This window comes from Oxyura jamaicensis, chromosome 2, assembly GCF_011077185.1.
Source record: "Oxyura jamaicensis isolate SHBP4307 breed ruddy duck chromosome 2, BPBGC_Ojam_1.0, whole genome shotgun sequence".
Classification (NCBI taxonomy): Eukaryota; Metazoa; Chordata; class Aves; order Anseriformes; family Anatidae; genus Oxyura; species Oxyura jamaicensis.
This window is the reverse complement of record NC_048894.1, coordinates 22441882-22461191: the sequence shown is the minus strand read 5'-3', so window position 1 is coordinate 22461191 and position 19310 is coordinate 22441882. Positions and strand designations below refer to the sequence as shown.

The window sequence follows — 19310 nt, the reverse complement described above, 5'->3', positions numbered from 1 at the left end:
AATTCTTCATGCTTCAATTGGAAATGGTAGTCAAAATTGAACCAGGAGGAACAAACTTCAGAAACTGAAGAGTTTGAGGATACTGCCAGAAATCAATTGCTGACTTAATTCCCATATATAATTAATCAGTCATAGAAGGAATGTCAAATGTCCTCTTCACACTAGGGTCTATACTGAATTCAAAACAGGCAGCTTAGTGCTGTGTCCAAGAAGGTCCTTGAAAGCCTCCAAAGAGATTCAACATGCTCTCTTGGGTCTCTATTCCAATACATAACTATCCTTGTAGTAAATATTTTCTTATATCCAGTCAGAACCTCCCTGAACAATCTATGACTGTTTTCTCTTCTTTTCCCACCATGCATACCAATGATGTGCTTGGTGGCACCTTGTTGTTTTAGCTATCACAATATCATCTGTTATAACATTTGACTACTTGCCAAATACAGACTAAATCTAAAACAAGAAGCTAAACCCACAGATACTCCCTTCCTCTCACTACAGCAGTTTAGGTACTACAACTGCCTGATTCACTTTTTGGTTTGTTCATTGCACAGATTGTCCAGGAAGCGCTGGATAAAGCCAGGGAAGGTCGCACCTGCATCGTGATAGCTCACCGCCTGTCCACCATCCAGAACGCTGACAAGATTGCTGTGATCCAGAATGGCAAGGTCGTAGAGCAAGGGACTCATCAGCAGCTCCTGGCTGAAAAAGGCATCTACTATTCTCTGGTCAATGTTCAAAGTGGGTCGTGCAACATGTAAATTAAAGGCAGTACTTATCTCTGAAGTGTCACTGTAATTATTTCAATACTACATTAGTATTACTGGCCAGTATTGATACTTTTTCCTCCAAAAAAAAAACACCTTTTATAAATCCTATGAAAACAACAAATAATAAGTGAATATGTACCAGTTTCTCTCTACTAGCTTTCATTATTCAAACTGCTTTATACCTAGCCAAAGCAGAGACCTATTTCACCCATAAAAGTAGGAGCATGCTAAGGCAAATTTAATTATTAGCTTGCTTTGAACTCTAGCTATTCATGGTATTCAGGCAAGTCTGGTATACAGTATATATTCATGTTTGTACTCATTAAAAACCGTATTGCTATTGCTAGGAACAAGCCTCAAGTCTTACCCTCACTGTGCCATATGCTGACTGGATAGGACCCCATTTCTGACCTATTAGGCTCGTTATCAACTTATGAGATCTTGAAGGTCAGCTGAAGCTTGATGCCAGATGTTTCTTGTTATGATGTGGAGCTGTAGTCTGGGATTACTGCAAAAGTCTTGAAAATATGAGCACAGGTTCAAAACAAAGGTCCCAGAACTATAAGAAGTACCTCACTGGTAGTCAGTTACTGGTCATTGAAGAAATGCGACCTTAAGAGCTGGGAAAGGACTGCTTTAAATATAATACAGAAAAGAAGCAAAAGATAAGAAATTATAATTACACAGCATCAGCTCTGTGATATTGTATATTAATTGCTAATTTAGGATATGACTACTAAGGTCTAAATGTTTTGAATATGTAGTAACAGCAATTAATAATTATCAAGAACTAACCATTAGTAATGTGTATTGTTAATGAACAACTCTGCAGTAAAGTTTTTTTTAAAAGTTTAAAACTGGCCTGATTAATCAGTCTTCCATGCTTCCGTCACAGTAATTTCCGATTCCCTGAGATTTTTAAGTATGATTTGTCTATCTACATGTAGATACTTATGCACACAAACTGCTGATAGACAGTTAAGCTGATCAATGTACTAATAACACTCTCCAGAATGCTGATTAATGCAGATGCATAGTATTAATCTTGAATCACTTACCTGTTTTCTTCTGTGCCTGTCTGACTGAACACCAATTTGAAGAACAAATTTGATTCCTGTTACCTGAAACAATAAGGTTCTCATCCATGAGTAAGGCTCTTGGTCTGTACTATAATAGTTATAAATTACACTTGCAGTTGCAAGAAGGGAATTGATAATTCTTAGCATTATAATCTGAGGAATCAAGCAAAAATATAATTAGATTAAATACTTATTTATTTTATTTTTATTTTTAGAACTAGTTATTTGTGGGTTTTGATTTTTTGATGATAGGATTTTACATATTTGGATTAGTATTCACAGAATGGTTGAGGTTGGAAGAAACCTCTCTATGTTATTTAGTACAACCCCCTTGCTCATGCAGGGCCATCCAGAGCAGGTTGCCTAGGACCCCCTTCAAGGCAGCTTCTGGAGATCTCTCTGGGCAATCTGTGCCAGTTCTCAGTCACCTGCACAGTAAAGTGGGGGAAGAAGGTGTTTTTAGTTTGTCTTTAATTATCACTGCTCTAGTCTGTTAGCAATAGGCAGTAAATTACATTAATCTCCTTAGGCCAAGTTTGTTTTGCCTATGATGATAACTGTTGAGTGATCTCTCTGTCCTTATCTCAACACTTGAGCCCTTTCCTTTTGAGGAGTGGGAGTGAGAGAGTGGTTGGGGTGGAGTTCAGTTGCGTAACAGGGTATAACCACCACAGACATTTCCTTAAAGTTCTTCCTTAACTATCCCCTATCAATGGGATGTTCAATGATCTTCCATCCTGACGCTGACTCCCAGGCAATTGGGCTTTAATGGAAACAATTCTCCATTGTTATGAGTAAATCCCTTGAACCTGGTTGGTTTTTGCTGCTATGCTTGTCTACATTTCTATGCCCCGCATTAGAAATGTACCTATAGAGAGTCTAAATAACTGCTATTGGCAAGTACCCAGTCTTTCTTCCAGGTAAATTGTCCAGAACTATTCAGTTTAGTCATGCATTCATTCTGTATTTCTAAGACAGGATGGTATCTTTTATTCTACTTATTCTAACATAGCAAACTGAAAGCAGAAAGTGAGAAACAGGACAAGCAGTGACTTCAAGTAATTTACTGTGAATTCCGTGTAGTTATCAATTCCTGTAGATATCAAAAGTAGAGAACAGGAAGGAAAAGAGCAGAACAGACAAGGACAACTATCTTTAGAAATTTCTGCTGTCATAAAGTGAGTACATTTCCTTTTATCTTTGTATACTTATTCCTATGTACGTTTCATTCTAGTTGTTAGCTGTACTCCATTCACTAAGGAGGTTGGTATTGTAATACTGTTGCTGTAGAGGAGTAAGACGGAACTGCATCCAACTAAAAGTGAACATTCATGCTTAACCTAATTTCTCTAAGCAAGCCACCTTTCTGCATGTTTAACAAAGTTCTGGTCAATGTAGCTCAGGGCACAGTTCATACCATTCTAGAGCTGCTATCACTAGCAGGCCAGATCAATAAATCTGCTTCTCTTCACACAAAAGGATATGAATATGAGCCATATCTTGAATGACTACTGTATTAAAATAGGCTTCTTAGATCCTGCACTACATTATGTTTCATAAAAGTAGATCTGTAAATCCTGACTCCAGCTTTGTATTCCCCAAAGACAGAGTAATTTTTTATAGAAATACTAGAAATTGCATGGAGCTGTTTTAAAAAGCTCACGTGTTTAAAGTCATTGATGTTTTTTGATAACTTAAAATTAAATACCATGTATCCATATATAATGTGCTTATAATGTATGTTTTTATAGATTCACTTTAAGTGTTTATGGGTAGAAATTATATCATCATTCTTTTGGCTAGTAAAGGAGAAAAATATGTTAAATATGTTTTTAATACATTGAACATTTGTTCTAATATCATTGTTCTTACATCATTCAAGAGGAAAGTTTTCCTTCCTTGTGACTCTGATTTGGTTCTTACATAAATCACTTGTGAAAACAGGGTAAGATAACAAGATTAATGTGTAATGTAAGAAAAAAAAAAGTTCAGAATATATAAAATGTTAAAATGAAGCAATGTTGAGGGAGAGAGAATGGACATAGTAACTCCTGACATAGTAACTCCTAGATCCCTCCTACTTTTCAAATGTCCATAATAAGGTCAGCTTTGTTTATAGCAATATATATACATACATATATAATATCAAGGCAGAACTGAGAAAGGATTAAATTAAAGATAGGTGTGAGGTAATTAAGCAGTCAGTTTTATCTACTGTCTATTTTCTGCTGGGACTCTGAGAGGCTAGTTTGGTCAACAACAATGTTGTGCTTTTTTCTTTCTAGGCACTCTTGCCTTTTTCCAATATGATTTTTTTTTCTGACCTTCACTTGTACATATATTACATCTTTTAAAGCTTTTGTTTTGGATTAACCAATGTGTTTGTGGTACAAATTCTTACGTCATTCCTTGACATACCATACTTCATAGTGATGCACAACATGTAATAACACATCATTTTCCTGTTGTCCAAAAAACAAACAAAATTTATGCACACTTACGAAGGGCCTGATAAAAGAATGCATTATGCAACTACAGCATGTTTCTTCAACCACAATCTAAACTCACAATTTCTGTTGGGTAGCTCTACAGATGATTTATCTCTCTGTGTGTGTGTCTATTCTTCAATGTAATAGAAGAGTGAAACAGATGAAAATTACTAATATATCTGCCAAATCAGAAACAACTCTTCATGTATGTTTGATCTGATAGTTCAGGATGCTAATATTTCAAGGTTTATCTTGTTAAAGGTAGATTCAGTAAAGCATAAAACAATCTACTTTTGCAGATGTTTATAATTTCATTTCCTGAAGTTTCCTCAGGAGCTTGATAAGTCATTAGAAACTTAGTTGTTCACTTGGTTGTAATTTCAAGACATTTTTTTTTTACTTTGAAGATGATTATATCTTCTAACTCTCCTTCTTCCATTCTTGAGACTTTGTTAGAAAAAAGTATGCGCTTTCCATCTAAGAATCTTTAATTTATAAAGAATTTCTAAAAGATCCTTCAAAATTTCTCTCAAATTCCTCATGAGAAAAAGGAAAGAAAGGAGGAATTTCTATGCCTGAGCTTTTACACCAGCTTCCTCTGAGTTCATGACAGAAGGTGTATATTTTCTTGATTATTACCAAAACTATTAATCAATTTTTCTCTCTGTAGCCATGTCTTTAATTTGCCACATGATGGCCTCATTTGCTCAGGCAATAGCTAAGCAAATTGCATTTTCTTTTAGATTTTATTTTTTTCTTCACATATGTTTTGTTCAACTCAATACAGTCAGTGTTTGTATTGAACCCAAAGAGCAATATTCTTATGAGCTTTTGCTTACTGTCTAGGATTCCTGATCTCATTTATGCCCAAGGGAACAGTATGAATTTATAGTCCTGGTAGCATTACTACCACGTCTACTAAAGTCAGTGCTCTTAAGACTTATATCAGTGTTAAACTAAGGCAGTAGACATTTAACTGTTCTTCCTAGCTTGTCCTACTGAAGGTAATCAATAATGATAGATAATGTTTATCTTAACTATTAGATGTGAAGACCTTTCATTTATTCCTTTATTCATTTATTTTGCATTATTTTTATGCAATTTTATTTGTCACAAAATATATTCAAATAAAGAAGAAGGTTACAGAAAAGTCTTCCCATATATTGAAAATGTTTCTGAGTATTACAGGAACAAAAAGGATTGATTTTATTTTTATTTTTTTGTAAAACGGTTAGAGTTAAGATGCTGATTCACAGTTCATCAATGTTATGCCATAAATTTCCTTTGCAATATTGGGCAAGTCTTTTAGGCCAAAGTAACAAAGGCCTGTAAGACAATGTGCTTCTTTCGCTGACATAGTAGGCACCTGAACAGGTTTACAGTATATGAATACCTTCAAGTATCAGGCCTTAGCCTATTTCTGTCATAGTCCATCTACTACAAAAGTTGACTAAGAAATTTCAGATGAACAAAATGTGAATCTTTGCCTCCTAAAGCAGTACCTTTAGCCTTGGTAATTTGATTTGAGATGTAGAGTTTGAGTGCCATTTTTGAGTGAATTATTTCTTTATAATTCTACATTGACTTTCAGGCAGACTGTAATTTTTAAAGAAGAGGTATAGAAACTTACAAAATAGTGTATATTAATAAAATGCTAAAGTTATGTTAAAGGGAAACTTTACACCTGTAAGATAATAGTCATTTATAGGCATTATAATATGACAAAACATTTTTTTATTGTGAGGGTGGTTGAGCATTGGAAGAGATTACTCAGAAAGGCTGTAGAGTCTCCATTCCTTTAGACAGTCAAAGCAAGACTAGACATGGTCCTAATCAGCCTGCTGTACCTGACTCTCCTTGAGCAAAGGTTTAGATTAGATGATCTCCAGAGGTACCTTCCAACCTCTGCCATTTTGCGAGTTTATACAGGTAAAGTCACAGTCAACCATCCAACTAATTAAACAAATCCATTCTGTATGGTAGCTTCCATTACATCAAAACAATTCAATGCATCACAAGAAGAAAATAGTCATTAAAATAATGCTTGAAAATCCTTTTCTAAACTTTTGTCCAAAAATAACCCAAACTTCAAATACAATTGGAATATGACAAATGCATTTTGTTAAAAATACTACCTCTTATATTAATGTACTTGGAGCAGATCTAGTTTAACCACTGTTCTTCATTTAAGATTATGTTAGTTGATCCACTGAAAGTTATTACTCAATTTACCATAGTACTGTAATACAAAAGATACAAATATTTTATATCCTAACCATGCTTTAAAAATATACTTATTTCATATTTTAATAAAGGAATACTATGTGCTCACTGATTCAGAAGAATATTTGATTTTCTTCATATTTGTAGGACTAACAACTATTTACACCCAAAAAAATGTACTGGTTCTCCAGGAAAAAAAAAAAAAAATACTCATGAAGTGGTATAAATTAGTGATTTAGGTTAAAAGGTTCTTTCTGTTTAATTTCTTTTACCATTAGGCAATTCAGTACCAGAATGCAGAGGTTAACTTATAATTTCCTACATTAGCAATTTGGTTTGAACCAGTAATGTGGTTGTGAAGTGAATTCTTTGGTTATCTCCATTTATTGTATGTTGGTCCCATTCTGAAACCTTGTGCCATGTGTAAACTTGATTTCTTTCAAAGGAAACATCATCAGTGACTCTGTTTGATAATTGCTCCACAGTTAAATTGAGATAATAGGTTTCAGACCAGTGTGTGGTCTGTGCTGCTGCAAGGACCCACAGATATGCCAGTAAAAGTCTCTTTTTACTGAAAACAGAAGTAAAAGTAAAAGTATCTTTTTACTGGAAACAGAATTTCCAAGAAACATTGCAGAGGTTACTGTGCTGTATATAGAGCCAGGGGTTAAATGTGCCTTCCTACTTGCCATTCACATCTAGTCCTCACCTGACACCTTGCTGCTCTTTCTTCATTCCTTCAAATGTCTCCCAGTTTCAAATTTTCTTTACCTGCCATCTTGTGTTGCCTTTTCTCCACCCATTGGCTGCTTATTATTAGTAGTAGTAATTTTATTTATTTATTATTTGGTGGGCTTTTTCCACTTTTTTTCTGCTTCATGTACCTACTTCCACCGTGTTGACAGTTTCCCTTCCATTTCTCCAGACATTTAGAGAGGAGTGGCCCAGAACCATTTGGAAATCACATTCCTAGTGAATCGGCACCATGAAAGGACCATGAGTTTCTCAAGTGGTGGGATAAACCGTTGTCTGTATCTTGAGGTTGCACACATGGTGCTTCTATCAGATCACTAATGAGCAATGTCTTGAAAAAATTAAGAAAGCGAAGAGGGTGTCCTTGGAGACCAGGGATAGCAATGGCACTTGGAGGGAGGGGCAGCAGCTGTATGCTACTGCAAAGACCTCAATGACATTTTGTGAAGTAGTGCACCATTTCCACAGCAGGTTTCTTAGATATATCATTGGGTCCTACCTTGGAGAACCTAGAAAGAAGCATGAGCCTTCCAAAACTGCTCCAGAGCCTTGCCCCAAGTTTTGCAGAAGGCACCTGCAACAGCACATGAAGGGAGAGATGCTCCTTTCAGTTACTACCTCCACAGCTGCCTTGGCAATCCCCACATGTACATCATTTCAGCACAGCTCAGCAAGCTGCTGAGGTGTCTCCATGCATCTGTATAGCATGTGTGGGAGAGCACACGATGCTCCTGGTAGAATTACAGCACTGGGCTCAGCGTTGTGAAGAGGTAATAGGCATCACCAGCTGAGTGTGAGTTGTAAGATAAATCTTTTGTGTAGCAGTTTCATGAATTCACCCACCCAGCCCTCAAGCAGTACCAGTGCCTCAGGCCATGTGATACATGCATTAAACATGCCATGCAAACACTGGGCTTCTGCAATAGGGATCACATATAGCTATGGGGCCATTTCCTTTCCCTGAATGTAATGGGGTACACCCCATTGGCAATACCTGCATAGACAGTAACACTGTGGATGTTAACCCTGCCAATTACAATACAAGGTAATTAACAGCTACAGTAATGGGTAGTCATGATGTATTGAGTTTACAAGGCACGGTTCTGGTAGTGGAGGTAGGATCTGTGAGAAGATATTGGGGCTGCCCCATGAAGGACACAGCTGAGCCCTTCAGCCACACTGGTGGTGCCTCTGGGAAAACATCATTAAGAAAGAAGAAAAAGCTACACAGGCAGGGTAGAGCGATTTTTTTAAGCTTTTCTATCCCTTCTCAACCACCATTATCAAACTTTCAGGAGACAACACTGATTTTCTAGATATAAACATGATCTTCCATAAAACTTTATGCATAAAACTTTAAAACTTTATTCCATAAACTTTATGCGAGCAAAATCAAGAGATAAAATATAACCTAGTTTATTTCATATTATAAAACTTGTGTGCATATCTATTGCTTGTAATAAGAGTAGGACTAAAGAGTCATATGAGCATTTTTCATTAAGGAATGCATATGATTTTCTGCAAATTCCATCTTCTTGGCTCAGGATAGCAAGATATAACTGGTATCCTCAGAGTCCCATTCAGTTTGATCACAGATGGCTGCACAATAATACCAAGAGCATCTCCCCACAAAGTGTGTAAGGTAGGATTTGGTGCCCAATGTGATGCCCAGTCTGCTCCAGGAAATGTGCTTCTCCACAGTCAGCCTGATTACTTGGGCACCTTAGAAAAAATGATTAACACGTTAACACAGAGATGTCTTTGGAAGGGTTTAAGAGGAGACTTCCTGAGATGCTTTCAGGAGTGACAATGATACAACAGGCTTTTCAAAGTCATTCATTGCTGAGCACTCTATTTCTGGAGCCAGGTGTGCATGTATTCCATTGCAGACTCTAAGGGTGCTGCGAAAGGCTGGCATGCACCAGTTATGGAAAGCTTGTCCGCACTACAGTTTAACACAGAATGAGCAAAGTCCAACCTCAGTACACAGTCCTAACCAAGCTAGTCCAGTAGGACTGCTGAATAACCTTCCAGAACATGTGAAAACAGATTAAGATCTGCTCTCCTGGTAAGTCAGCACATTTATTTTGTCTGAGACTGATTATCAATGTCCAATAGTGAATATTTTAAAAGTGAGCAAAAAAATCCAGTGACATTTCATTTTACTTTAAAATGCATTTTACTGTTTATTGTATATTAATTACAGAAAACTGCAGAAACTTACATGCTTTGAAATAAGATACTCCCAAGTGATGCAGAAGACATCACTGGGGTCCTGCCTAAAATCTGAAGACAGGCTAGTTTCAATCAGCACATTAGGATATAGGTTTTCAATTTACATTCTCCCAAATAAATATTACTGATAGTTTTTCCTGAGATGCTTTGTTTTTTATACAGATTTAAAATGGATTCTGAAGATGAAACAAAGCCTTACATAAACAGAAAGGATGATAATATTGCTGTATCAAATCAGGATTATGAATCTGAAGATAAATGGTAAGTATAGCAGTTGTTTTCAAACTATTCTACCAATGTTTTAGCTTTACATGCATAGGCTTAAATGTTATTGATGAAGAACACAAGCATGATCACAGTTTTCCTTCTTTGGAAAAGTCTTCAATATCCATTGTTCTTTTTAAAGAATGTAGATAAACATAGACATAAAAATACATCAGTATCTATGTCCAAATGTAGATAAAGAAATCTAACCATATAGGTAAATTGTTAACAGGTAAATCCAGCTGAATCCATGAGGTCATGAGAAGTCTTTGAGGAGTAGAAAACTTATTCTCCATTGATGTTATGATTAAGATTTTCAGTTGGGGTTATTGAAAATTTGCTTGCTTCTACTGAAATAAAATAAATCAGTGGCAGCAGCATCTATTCTGTTTCATTGAAAGGCTGAGCCAAAATACAAATAGAACTAAGTTAATGTAATTAAAGGACAGTTCAGTTGCATGCTTCTTCAAGCTCTGTGAAATTAGTGTAACTTTTTACTAGAATCTGGGTCCAAATTGGGTCAGATGTCCTGCATGCTTTCCCCTCTACCCCATTCATTCATTTCAAAAAAGACATGGGTCATGGTGGAAAATAGATTCCTTAATTTATAGAACTGCATAGTAAATTACTGTTTCCCACGTTATGCAGTAAAAGACACTTAATTCCCATGGACCTTATAGAGGAAGGTTTAGGATGCTTTGCGTGAGACTTCCAGCCACCAGAAACAGACTTGTGAGTGTGGTAGAACTGGAAAGAGTGACTCATCCCAGTTAGCATTGTTAAGAGTTTATAAAACAGTTGACTGTCACAGTGCTTCATATCCTTTAAAATAACTTGTACCAATGACAGCAGAAGATAAACTAGTATTTGATCTGACATTGAACTTTGTAGAGTCAGGAAAATCCCCATTGCAAAACAAGGGAAAGAGTTTGACATTTTATCTACATCCTTAAAATAAGCTGTATGAGCTAAGTTTTATTTGGAGAACACAGGCTGTTTGGAGGCGAAACTCAGTTTATTTAGATAAGAGCATTCTCATGGCTCCTTTCTAATGGTTTCTAGGTCAAAGACATTTTAAAGCTCATCATCAAGCTCATCAATAGACACTGTATTAGTACAATACCAATCCTGAAGTCTTCTTGAAATGTGTTTTTGACAGCATTCAGAGAAAAGTACTGAGAGAGCGTTGAAAGTTCTTTACATTCCTCTATCTCCCTCCATATTTCTGAGCACAATTAAGGGACAATGGTTGTAGTAGTATTCATGAGGCTTGCTTTGATGTTTTCAGTGCTCTTCCTACTTAAAATACAATCATGATTTTTTAGCAGCAAGGATGAGAAGAAACCTGAGAAACTGAATATGGTCAGTCCGTTAACGGTGGTAAGTTTCATGTTGTATGTTTACTTATCCCAGTCTACCATAATGTTTAAAATTTGTTATTTTTGTATGCGTGTTTCTACACATGTTGCAGAGCTATACTAAACAGCATATATCTTGAAGAAAAAGCATGCACAGGAGATGGAGTAAGCTGGCTTAAATCCTCTCAATGCTGAAAATTTTTACTATCACACCTACATCCAACAGATGCTGACACAGCGGTATTTGCAGATAAATGGGGAGGGGTTGTAACATAGACCTGAAATGTGATGAGTTGGAAACAGAGAGAAAGAAAAGGAAAGCTCCCAGCATAAGGGTGCACATGCCAGAAAAAATATCTCCAAAACTTCTGTAATAAACTAGCATAGCTGTTTAATGGAATACTTTTTTACAGGAATTTTCAGAAACAAGGAAATCTTAGCTTCTATTTTGAAGTCATTCTTTTTGCAGTTGATCCTAACTTATCAGTATTACTAATTACTAACAAGTCTTTTCTCAGCCACTTCCCCCTCCTCCCCCCAATCTACATTTATATCCAGCAAGCAACAACAGATTTTATGATACAATTGCATTCCTTTTAAAACAGGTGACTCAGAAGCATGCAGTTTTAATTTCTGTAATTTCTTCTACATGCAGGCCACGATGCTTTTGCATTTTATGTAGTTAGAACAATCATACGCAAATTCATTCTTGAAGGGACCTCAGGAAGTCATCTAGCCCAATGTCATTCTCCAAGTTTCTTTGATTCTTAACATCAAAGAGCAGATTGATTGAGGTCTTATTCAGGCAAGTTTGGAAAATCTCCAGCAATTGCAATTCCACAGCCTCTCTAGGCACCTGTTCCAATCAGGTTCTCAGCTTGACCACAGTCATTTTAAAAAGTTTTCATTACATACCATAAGAATTTCTATTATTACAGCTTTCCTTAGAAAACTGTTAACCTGCCCTCTTGAAAACTTCAAACGAAAATGCACGAGCTGTTTGAAAGGAACTGACAGGGCAATAGCTGCAGTACTTCACTCTCACTGATAACAGCAATAAGATTTAACAGGCTAACTCAATTTCATTGTTAGCTTAACTATTAGTAGACTTGGGATTTATTCAGTATTAAGTGAAATCTGCATCTAGCAGAATCTGAGGTAGATTCAGGGAAGAATCTTCCTTTTGTAAGTAGAATGATTTACCAAGTACCTCAAATACGTGTGGAAAGCTACTTCCTGAAGGATAATTCCAGCATTGAAAGCAAAATTTCTGTCCACGGAGGAAGCAAGAGAAAACTGCAATTGTACAACACAGGAGTGATGACAATGAACACCACATTCTGCATTCAGCAGGAATGTCATCTTTTCGCACATTTTCTGAAAACCTGCAGGAAACTATTGATAAAAATTCATGCATAGGAGAAAAACAAAGCAAAACACATTGGTAATTCCTGCATCGTCTCAGAGAAACACTCATCTGCTCTGTCTCACCCGAAGGATGAGGGCAGCTCAATTCAGTCAACCAGTGCAGCAAAAGCCTCCTTCAAAGAGCACCCAGCCAAAGGTGCACCCTGTGGACCTTGCCTATACACCAAAGAGCACTGCTTCCTTTGGTTAAGGAAGGTTGCACAGCCATATATTTTCAGACCATCACTACAGGTTGGGGGAGGAAAAAGCTTTGATCCTCTTCTTCTTGGTTTGGGTACCACTGGGAATCATACCTGCTGCCTGGCTGAAGTACTTGTGCCTATTTTCTGGCAGCAGGGCCAGACATACCACAAGCAAGCATCTCCCAGAAGTACTCCAGGCTGGCATACTGGCATGGGTTCCTCTTAAGAGCTGTAAGATGCTGAACACATTCTCTCTTCTACGCAGTTACAGTTTTACTCGAGGATTCATAAATATGCAACATTTGTGCATATTTTTCTCTTCTTCCTCATTTGGAGTATGAGGACAGGAACAAGGTACTATATGTTAGCTGCTTTGAGCTAGCCCTTCCTAAATGCCACCCTCCCAGGGTGTGAGGTCCCCCACAAGAAGGCTGAGCTGTCTCACAGCTGTCTTAGACTGAGAGCCTATCTAGAGTTTACTCTGGTGACATGATAGCCCACAGCTCCCTCCTCTATGCAGGTCCAGTAACTGAATTTAAGAAACTTTTTTTGCTTCAGCATTTGACTACAACCCATTTTCCCTTTGCGTGCATCTCTGCAATATAATGAGTGATGAATATTTTACTCAGGATACAATTGTATTTACAGTTTTAATGGCTATTCTTTCATGAGGAGTATTAACATAAAACGGAAGCACTGAAGTACACATCATTTTTATACAGCTTCAGATATATTTGCCTTGCAATTCCTTACAGTGAGACAGGCCCACTAGCCCTGAATGTGGGGATGGATACTATAAAGTTATATGTATTATTATAGACATTGTATTCTTAAATTTTATTTTAATTTCAGCTATAGTCATCAATTTAATTTCCAACTGGAAGTAGTTACATTGAATGCAAAACTTGTTTAAACATATTTTTAATATTTTATTATTATTCATATTTTATGAAAAGCATTATTTTATTCTTTGAACAATTATTAAGAAGTTACTGGTTTATGCTATGTTTTTACTATTTTATGTCTTAAACTTTTATTCTTTTACATTTTACAGCTTCTTTCTGCATTGTTAACACTATGTTGTCACTCTCATGCATTTGTTGTAATTAGAGAAGTTTACAGCGTGGTTATTTTCCACTTTCAGTTTCGATACTCTGACTGGTGGGACAAATTCCTCATGGTGCTGGGCGCTACCATGGCAATACTCCATGGAGCAGGACTCCCCATTATGATGATTGTCTTTGGTGACATGACAGATAGTTTTATTACTTCAGAAAACATGACTTACCCAGGTAAAAACTCCTAGCTGGGGTTGGTGAAATATGGCTTTTATACAACAATAAGCGAGGTATATTTGGGAAAAAGAAAGGACAGACTAGCAGCTCACCTCAGGCTGTTGAGTTTTCCCAGGAAAGACAGTTGCCTGTATCCTTTGGGTCAGATGCATCACTGGATAACTTCCTACCATGAGAATCAACAGGGCTGTAATTTTGACCAGTTCCACATTTCCTCCAACCAGTTTTCTGTGCTGTTACACACAGTCTGCTAATTAACTGTTGTATCAGTTTTAAAGAAAAGACTGAAGTATTACAGTTGGAGTTAAGGAATTTAATAAATGGATGAAAAAGTAATGGTAAAAGAAAAAGAGAAGGCAGAAAATGTGTAATGCTATGCTTTGAAATCAGAAGCAGTTCTTGAAGAAATCTAAATATGTAAGCTAAAATATGTAATAAAGGCCTTGTTACCAAAACAAAACAAAACAAAACAAAACAAAAAAAGTCAGATGCAGTAAATATATAACCCAGCAGAGAAGTTATTAGGTAGTTCAGTATTTATTAACTGCTGTGTTTGTTTATAAGAATGTTAGAAGCATCCAAAAGACTGATTATATGTCCATTTACTTGATCAAAACAATCACTTTCTTAGTGTAGAGCCAAACCCAAAGAAGGCACATTTATTCTGAGATTGAAGTGCCAAATGCATATTGCAGAACAGCATGTCCTGATTAGTTTCACATGTAGACAATCCCTTATACAAGTTAATTACATCTTTATCCTCTGGCAACAAGAATTAATTAAAAAAATAAAAAAGCATACCATAGACAATTGGAAGTGCCTCATTCCATATTCGTTATTTTTCTGAACATTAGTTATTTATGAACCTACAATTGTAAAGTACCTCAGAGCACTATTAAGTAAGGTGAGCTTTATGGATCCAGTGTAATGTTTTTATAAGTGTTCTTAAAATCAGTACACATTCAAGAGAAAATACTGTATTTCAAATGTGAAATTTAGGCTAGTGTACAGTAGCTGAATTTAGCTAGGGTTTTGGTGTTTTTTTGTTGTTGTTTTTTGTTTGCTTTTTTGGTTTTGATTTGATTTTTTTCTCTGTTTATAATGTTTGAGGGAGAATTTTCACTTCTGGATTCAGAATATACTTTGTAATGTGCTGAATATCTTAAACTTCTGTAAACATAGGTGTTAGGTAGCTGACAGCTCTTAATCTTCATTTAGCATTGTGATGATAGGATTTTACAGAAGGAAATTATTATCATGTCTTTTAATTAAAATAACTAATATGCTTTTCTCATTTTTTTCTGCAGAAAATTTTTCTTTATTTAACCATACGTCAGTGAATTTTTCTACAGATTTTTTTTCTTATGCTCTGCTCGGAGAGTTGGAGGATGAATTGACCAGGTAATAGTAAGATTTTCATTCGCTTTGCGGCTATCAGATAAAAGACAACAAACTTGAAATTGATAAAAGAAATACTTTTTATATAATGCCCAATAAATATGCAGAGCTCACAACACAAAAATATAAATTAGGTCAAGCACTTTACTCATGTATTTTTAATGTTTTTTCATTGGATAGAATTCAAATGAGGGCTGAGATGCAACAGGTGGTCTGAGTAAACTGTCTTATGGCAAGCTGTTTCATGTAGTCCAATGGTGTTTTTCACAGTCTTCTAAGGTGTTAAGCACCAATGATTTGCAAAGAGGGGCTGTAGGACCTCATCATATCATTCTCTGTGCAATTTCCAGGCTTACAGTTGGGGGGGGGGGCGTGGCCTTTTTCTTGGTCATAACCTTCTCTCTCAGCCCCTATGCCCTACCTTTTCTTTCTTAATTTTTTGCCTTTTTCAGGTTTTCCTTCTGCTTCAGTTTTCTCTCTCTCTCTCTCTTTTTTTTTTTTTCTTTTTCTTTTTTTAAACCCCAGCTCCTCTTTATTCATGCCTCCTTTCAAAGGGGGAAAATAGGTCTTGTCTTTTTGTTCAACCTCAAGGAAGGGTGTTTGTTTTGGAAAATAAGCTGTGACAGCCTGCTCCTTGAAGGCAGTATGTAATCACAGACAGTAAATTCTACTCTTGTTGCACAAACAAGAACCCCACTATGTGGGATAAGAATTAGGAATTTTGATTAAAAAAAAAAAAAAAAAAAAAAAAAGGCTAAATTCTGGTACTGGAATCTAAACATAAATACGGCCATATTTGTTATGCAAAAAAGCTGGCAAAATAGAAGTAACTTTCTCAACAATTGTAATTGAACAAATAATTCACAATGTAATATATTTTTATTTTCCACTTAATTTTTACCAATGATATTATGAAATAACCATAATTCATAGGGATTCTGGACCAGAATTAAATTCTCTTGTGTTTTGTCATAAATTATGCAGTCATACAAATGCCAGAATCCTGTTTTTTTCCTCCCAGTTTTGCTGCTTTTTGTAGCTTTTTTTGTTATGCTGGCAATGATTAAGAACAACATTCAGCACTCATTCAGCAATTTATTAATGTACTAATATTTTTCAGTTTAAATATTATAATATTTTAATTGCAATAACAACAAAAAAAAAAAAACACATATTTGGCAATCATTTGTAACAAAGTACATAGGATAGCTCTCCTCTTTATTTATTTATTTATTTTTGTACGTGTGTGGAGCCTTATTTAGTTTTGATTACGTAAATGGTATCTGGACACTAATTTCATTATTTTTCCTTAGAAATGCACACAAATTTTAAAACCAAATTAAAATTTCTCAAATAATATTAAACAAAGCAATTAAATGATAATAGCATATAAACAATTAAAATTCAGTGATGAAGTCAAATCCTGACTTCATTAAATGGAAGTTGATATCCCCAACAGTAACTTTTGTTTTTACATTGCTTAAGCATCTTTAATTCCACTGTTAATTTTCATTGATTGTGGGAAGTGTTTTTAAGAGTAAGTATGTCATTCTAAGCCTGTTTTTATTATCTTTGTTTTTGTGGACTTTGAGGCATTAATTTTTAAATTAAAATCTTTGTGTTAATTTTTGAAAGTTGTACAATAAATAAGTAGAATATAAAACTGAAATTTGATTCTGAAATAACTTAAAAAATATTCATTATGCTGAAAAAAGAGAAATGGCAGGTAGTTGTAAGAACCTTCCATGTTGTTTTGCACATATAAGGAACTGAATTATAAGTTATCTCTAGGAGTCCTGTTTGGAGTAAAATTAATTCAGCTGTAAATCTCCGTTTTGTTTCCTTTCAGATATGCATATTATTATTCTGGAATAGGAGCTTGTGTTCTTTTTGCTGCCTACATTCAAGTTTCATTTTGGACACTAGCTGCTGGCAGGCAAATAAAAAGAATCAGACACGAATTTTTTCATGCTGTAATGAGACAGGAGATTGGATGGTTTGATGTAAATGATGTGGGTGAACTGAACTCTAGAATTGTAGAGTAAGTATTAAGTAACAGTTGCTAACTGAGTATTTGTTCTAACTATCACACATCAGTTGTAATACTTCCATCAAAACAATGCTATTTCATCCTATTTAACTCCTCTATAAGCTATACTGTCATTTATATGGATCCTGGGATCATTTTAAGGGACCCTGAGAAACAGAGATGTTGGAGAATACCGCTCCAAGTGCTCTGTGGCTGCAAACCTGAAGCTATGTTAAACTTCAGGTGTTAGAAACAAAGAAATACTGACAAAGTGGGTGTATCTAAAGAACTCATGTCTGTGGTTTCCACGCTTTCTTACTCGTTTGGATATCATTTGTTTTTTTCAGTGACATCTCCAAGATTAATGAAGGAATAGGGGAAAAAATAGGGATGTTCTTTCAGGCAGTGGCTACGTTTTTCGCTGGATTTATAGTTGGTTTTACAAAAGGCTGGAAACTAACACTTGTGATCCTGGCATTCAGTCCCGTTCTGGGCTTCTCTTCAGCTATCTGGGCAAAGGTAGGCAAAAAGTGTGAATTTTCAATAAACTGGTAGGCTGTAATTTCCATAACTCCTCTTGGTATGTGAAGACTTAAAAATGTAATCTGGCTCTTAGTGAACTTTGTTGCCTACATGCAGAAAGTTGTGCCTCGTGGCACTGGTGTAGTTGAAGAAGTACATTGCCTCCTCCATGGGTACCAGTATACTGCTGTAAACTTTATGTAAGTGTGCCCTCATATGAAAGGGTAAATAAGCAGTAACTTTGCCTTCTTCACTGGATCTTCATGACTACTACACCAAGATATCCAAGTACTGTCAGTAAAGATCAATAAATATACAAATGAGGTAAGATTGCGCAGATGAGGTCATCTCAGGTATGTTCTGGAATGAGCCTGCAGTAAATCAGGTTTCATAGGGTAACGGCTCTCTGTAGGCTCTGACCTAGGTGAGGAGGTCATTGCCTCTGGGGTTAGAATATGGCACAGGCAGACACCCTCAGGCAGCCAGCACACCATGACCTCTGCTCCAGATCTCTTTGCCACTTGCTCAACTTCCAATAACTGACTGAAAATTGGACATGAGATGTAAATGCAGACCGCTCTGAGAGAGAAGTAGGCTTCATCTATAGAACTTTTTGATCAAATTGCCTTTGGCTAGGACCTCCAAAGAGGTATTAGAGTGTTAAGTACCACCTGGCTATTGAATTACAGTGACACTGGGCAGCCTTGCCCTTAGACCTAAGATGAAAATCACAACTCTATTTAAAATGTGAAATCTTCTATAAGTCTTTAAAACTATAATAAAGTAGGTAGGAAATTCAGTTAAAAGAAAAAAAAAAGTATTCAAATAAATCAAAATAAATCAGAACAGTGCTTGTGCTGGTTCTGTTTTTGTTTGAACAGGAAAGTTAAATGATTTTTCTTTCACACAGATAATTTCTGCATTCACTAACAAAGAACTAACTGCATATGCAAAAGCAGGAGCTGTTGCAGAGGAAGTTCTGGCAGCAATTCAAACTGTGGTAGCATTTGGAGGACAGAGGAAAGAAACTGAAAGGTGAAAAAAAAGTTTCCTTTTGTTTGCTGTTTTTATAATAGTGACTGAAGAGATTTTGATTTTTTGTCTTTGGTGCTGAATTTTTTCTTTTTTTCATTAGTTTCATAAAGCATCATCAGATATGCAGAAATGCATCCACTCTCTTTCCCAAAAAGTATGTGGTATTTCAGGCTTCATATACCCAGTGAAAATAGAAAGTGAAAAAAAAAAAGAAAAAAAAGAAAAAAAAAGGAAAAAAAAAAAAAAAAAA

At 35.9% G+C, this 19310-nt stretch overlaps 1 protein-coding gene across 7 annotated transcripts in view; it reads left to right on the top strand.

The window, feature by feature from the left end:
• The window catches only part of ABCB1 (ATP binding cassette subfamily B member 1), a 65720-nt gene that overhangs the window by 10644 nt on the left and 35766 nt on the right, over positions 1–19310 (top strand). For 5 of the 7 annotated variants that reach the window (XR_004748540.1, XM_035318924.1, XM_035318923.1 and 2 more), the window contains exons 1-8: positions 9263–9382; positions 9712–9810; positions 11139–11193; positions 13926–14073; positions 15384–15477; positions 17324–17515; positions 17851–18022; positions 18936–19060. Coding sequence is in view for 6 of the 7 variants with exons in the window: in XM_035318924.1 (XP_035174815.1) it covers positions 9719–9810; positions 11139–11193; positions 13926–14073; positions 15384–15477; positions 17324–17515; positions 17851–18022; positions 18936–19060 (878 nt within the window). In the remaining variant the exon portion in view is untranslated. Of the gene's footprint in view, positions 1–554; positions 9383–9711; positions 9811–11138; positions 11194–13925; positions 14074–15383; positions 15478–17323; positions 17516–17850; positions 18023–18935; positions 19061–19310 lie in introns of those variants that run through there. The other 2 variants (XM_035318922.1, XM_035318929.1) reach the window with 2 other exon arrangements.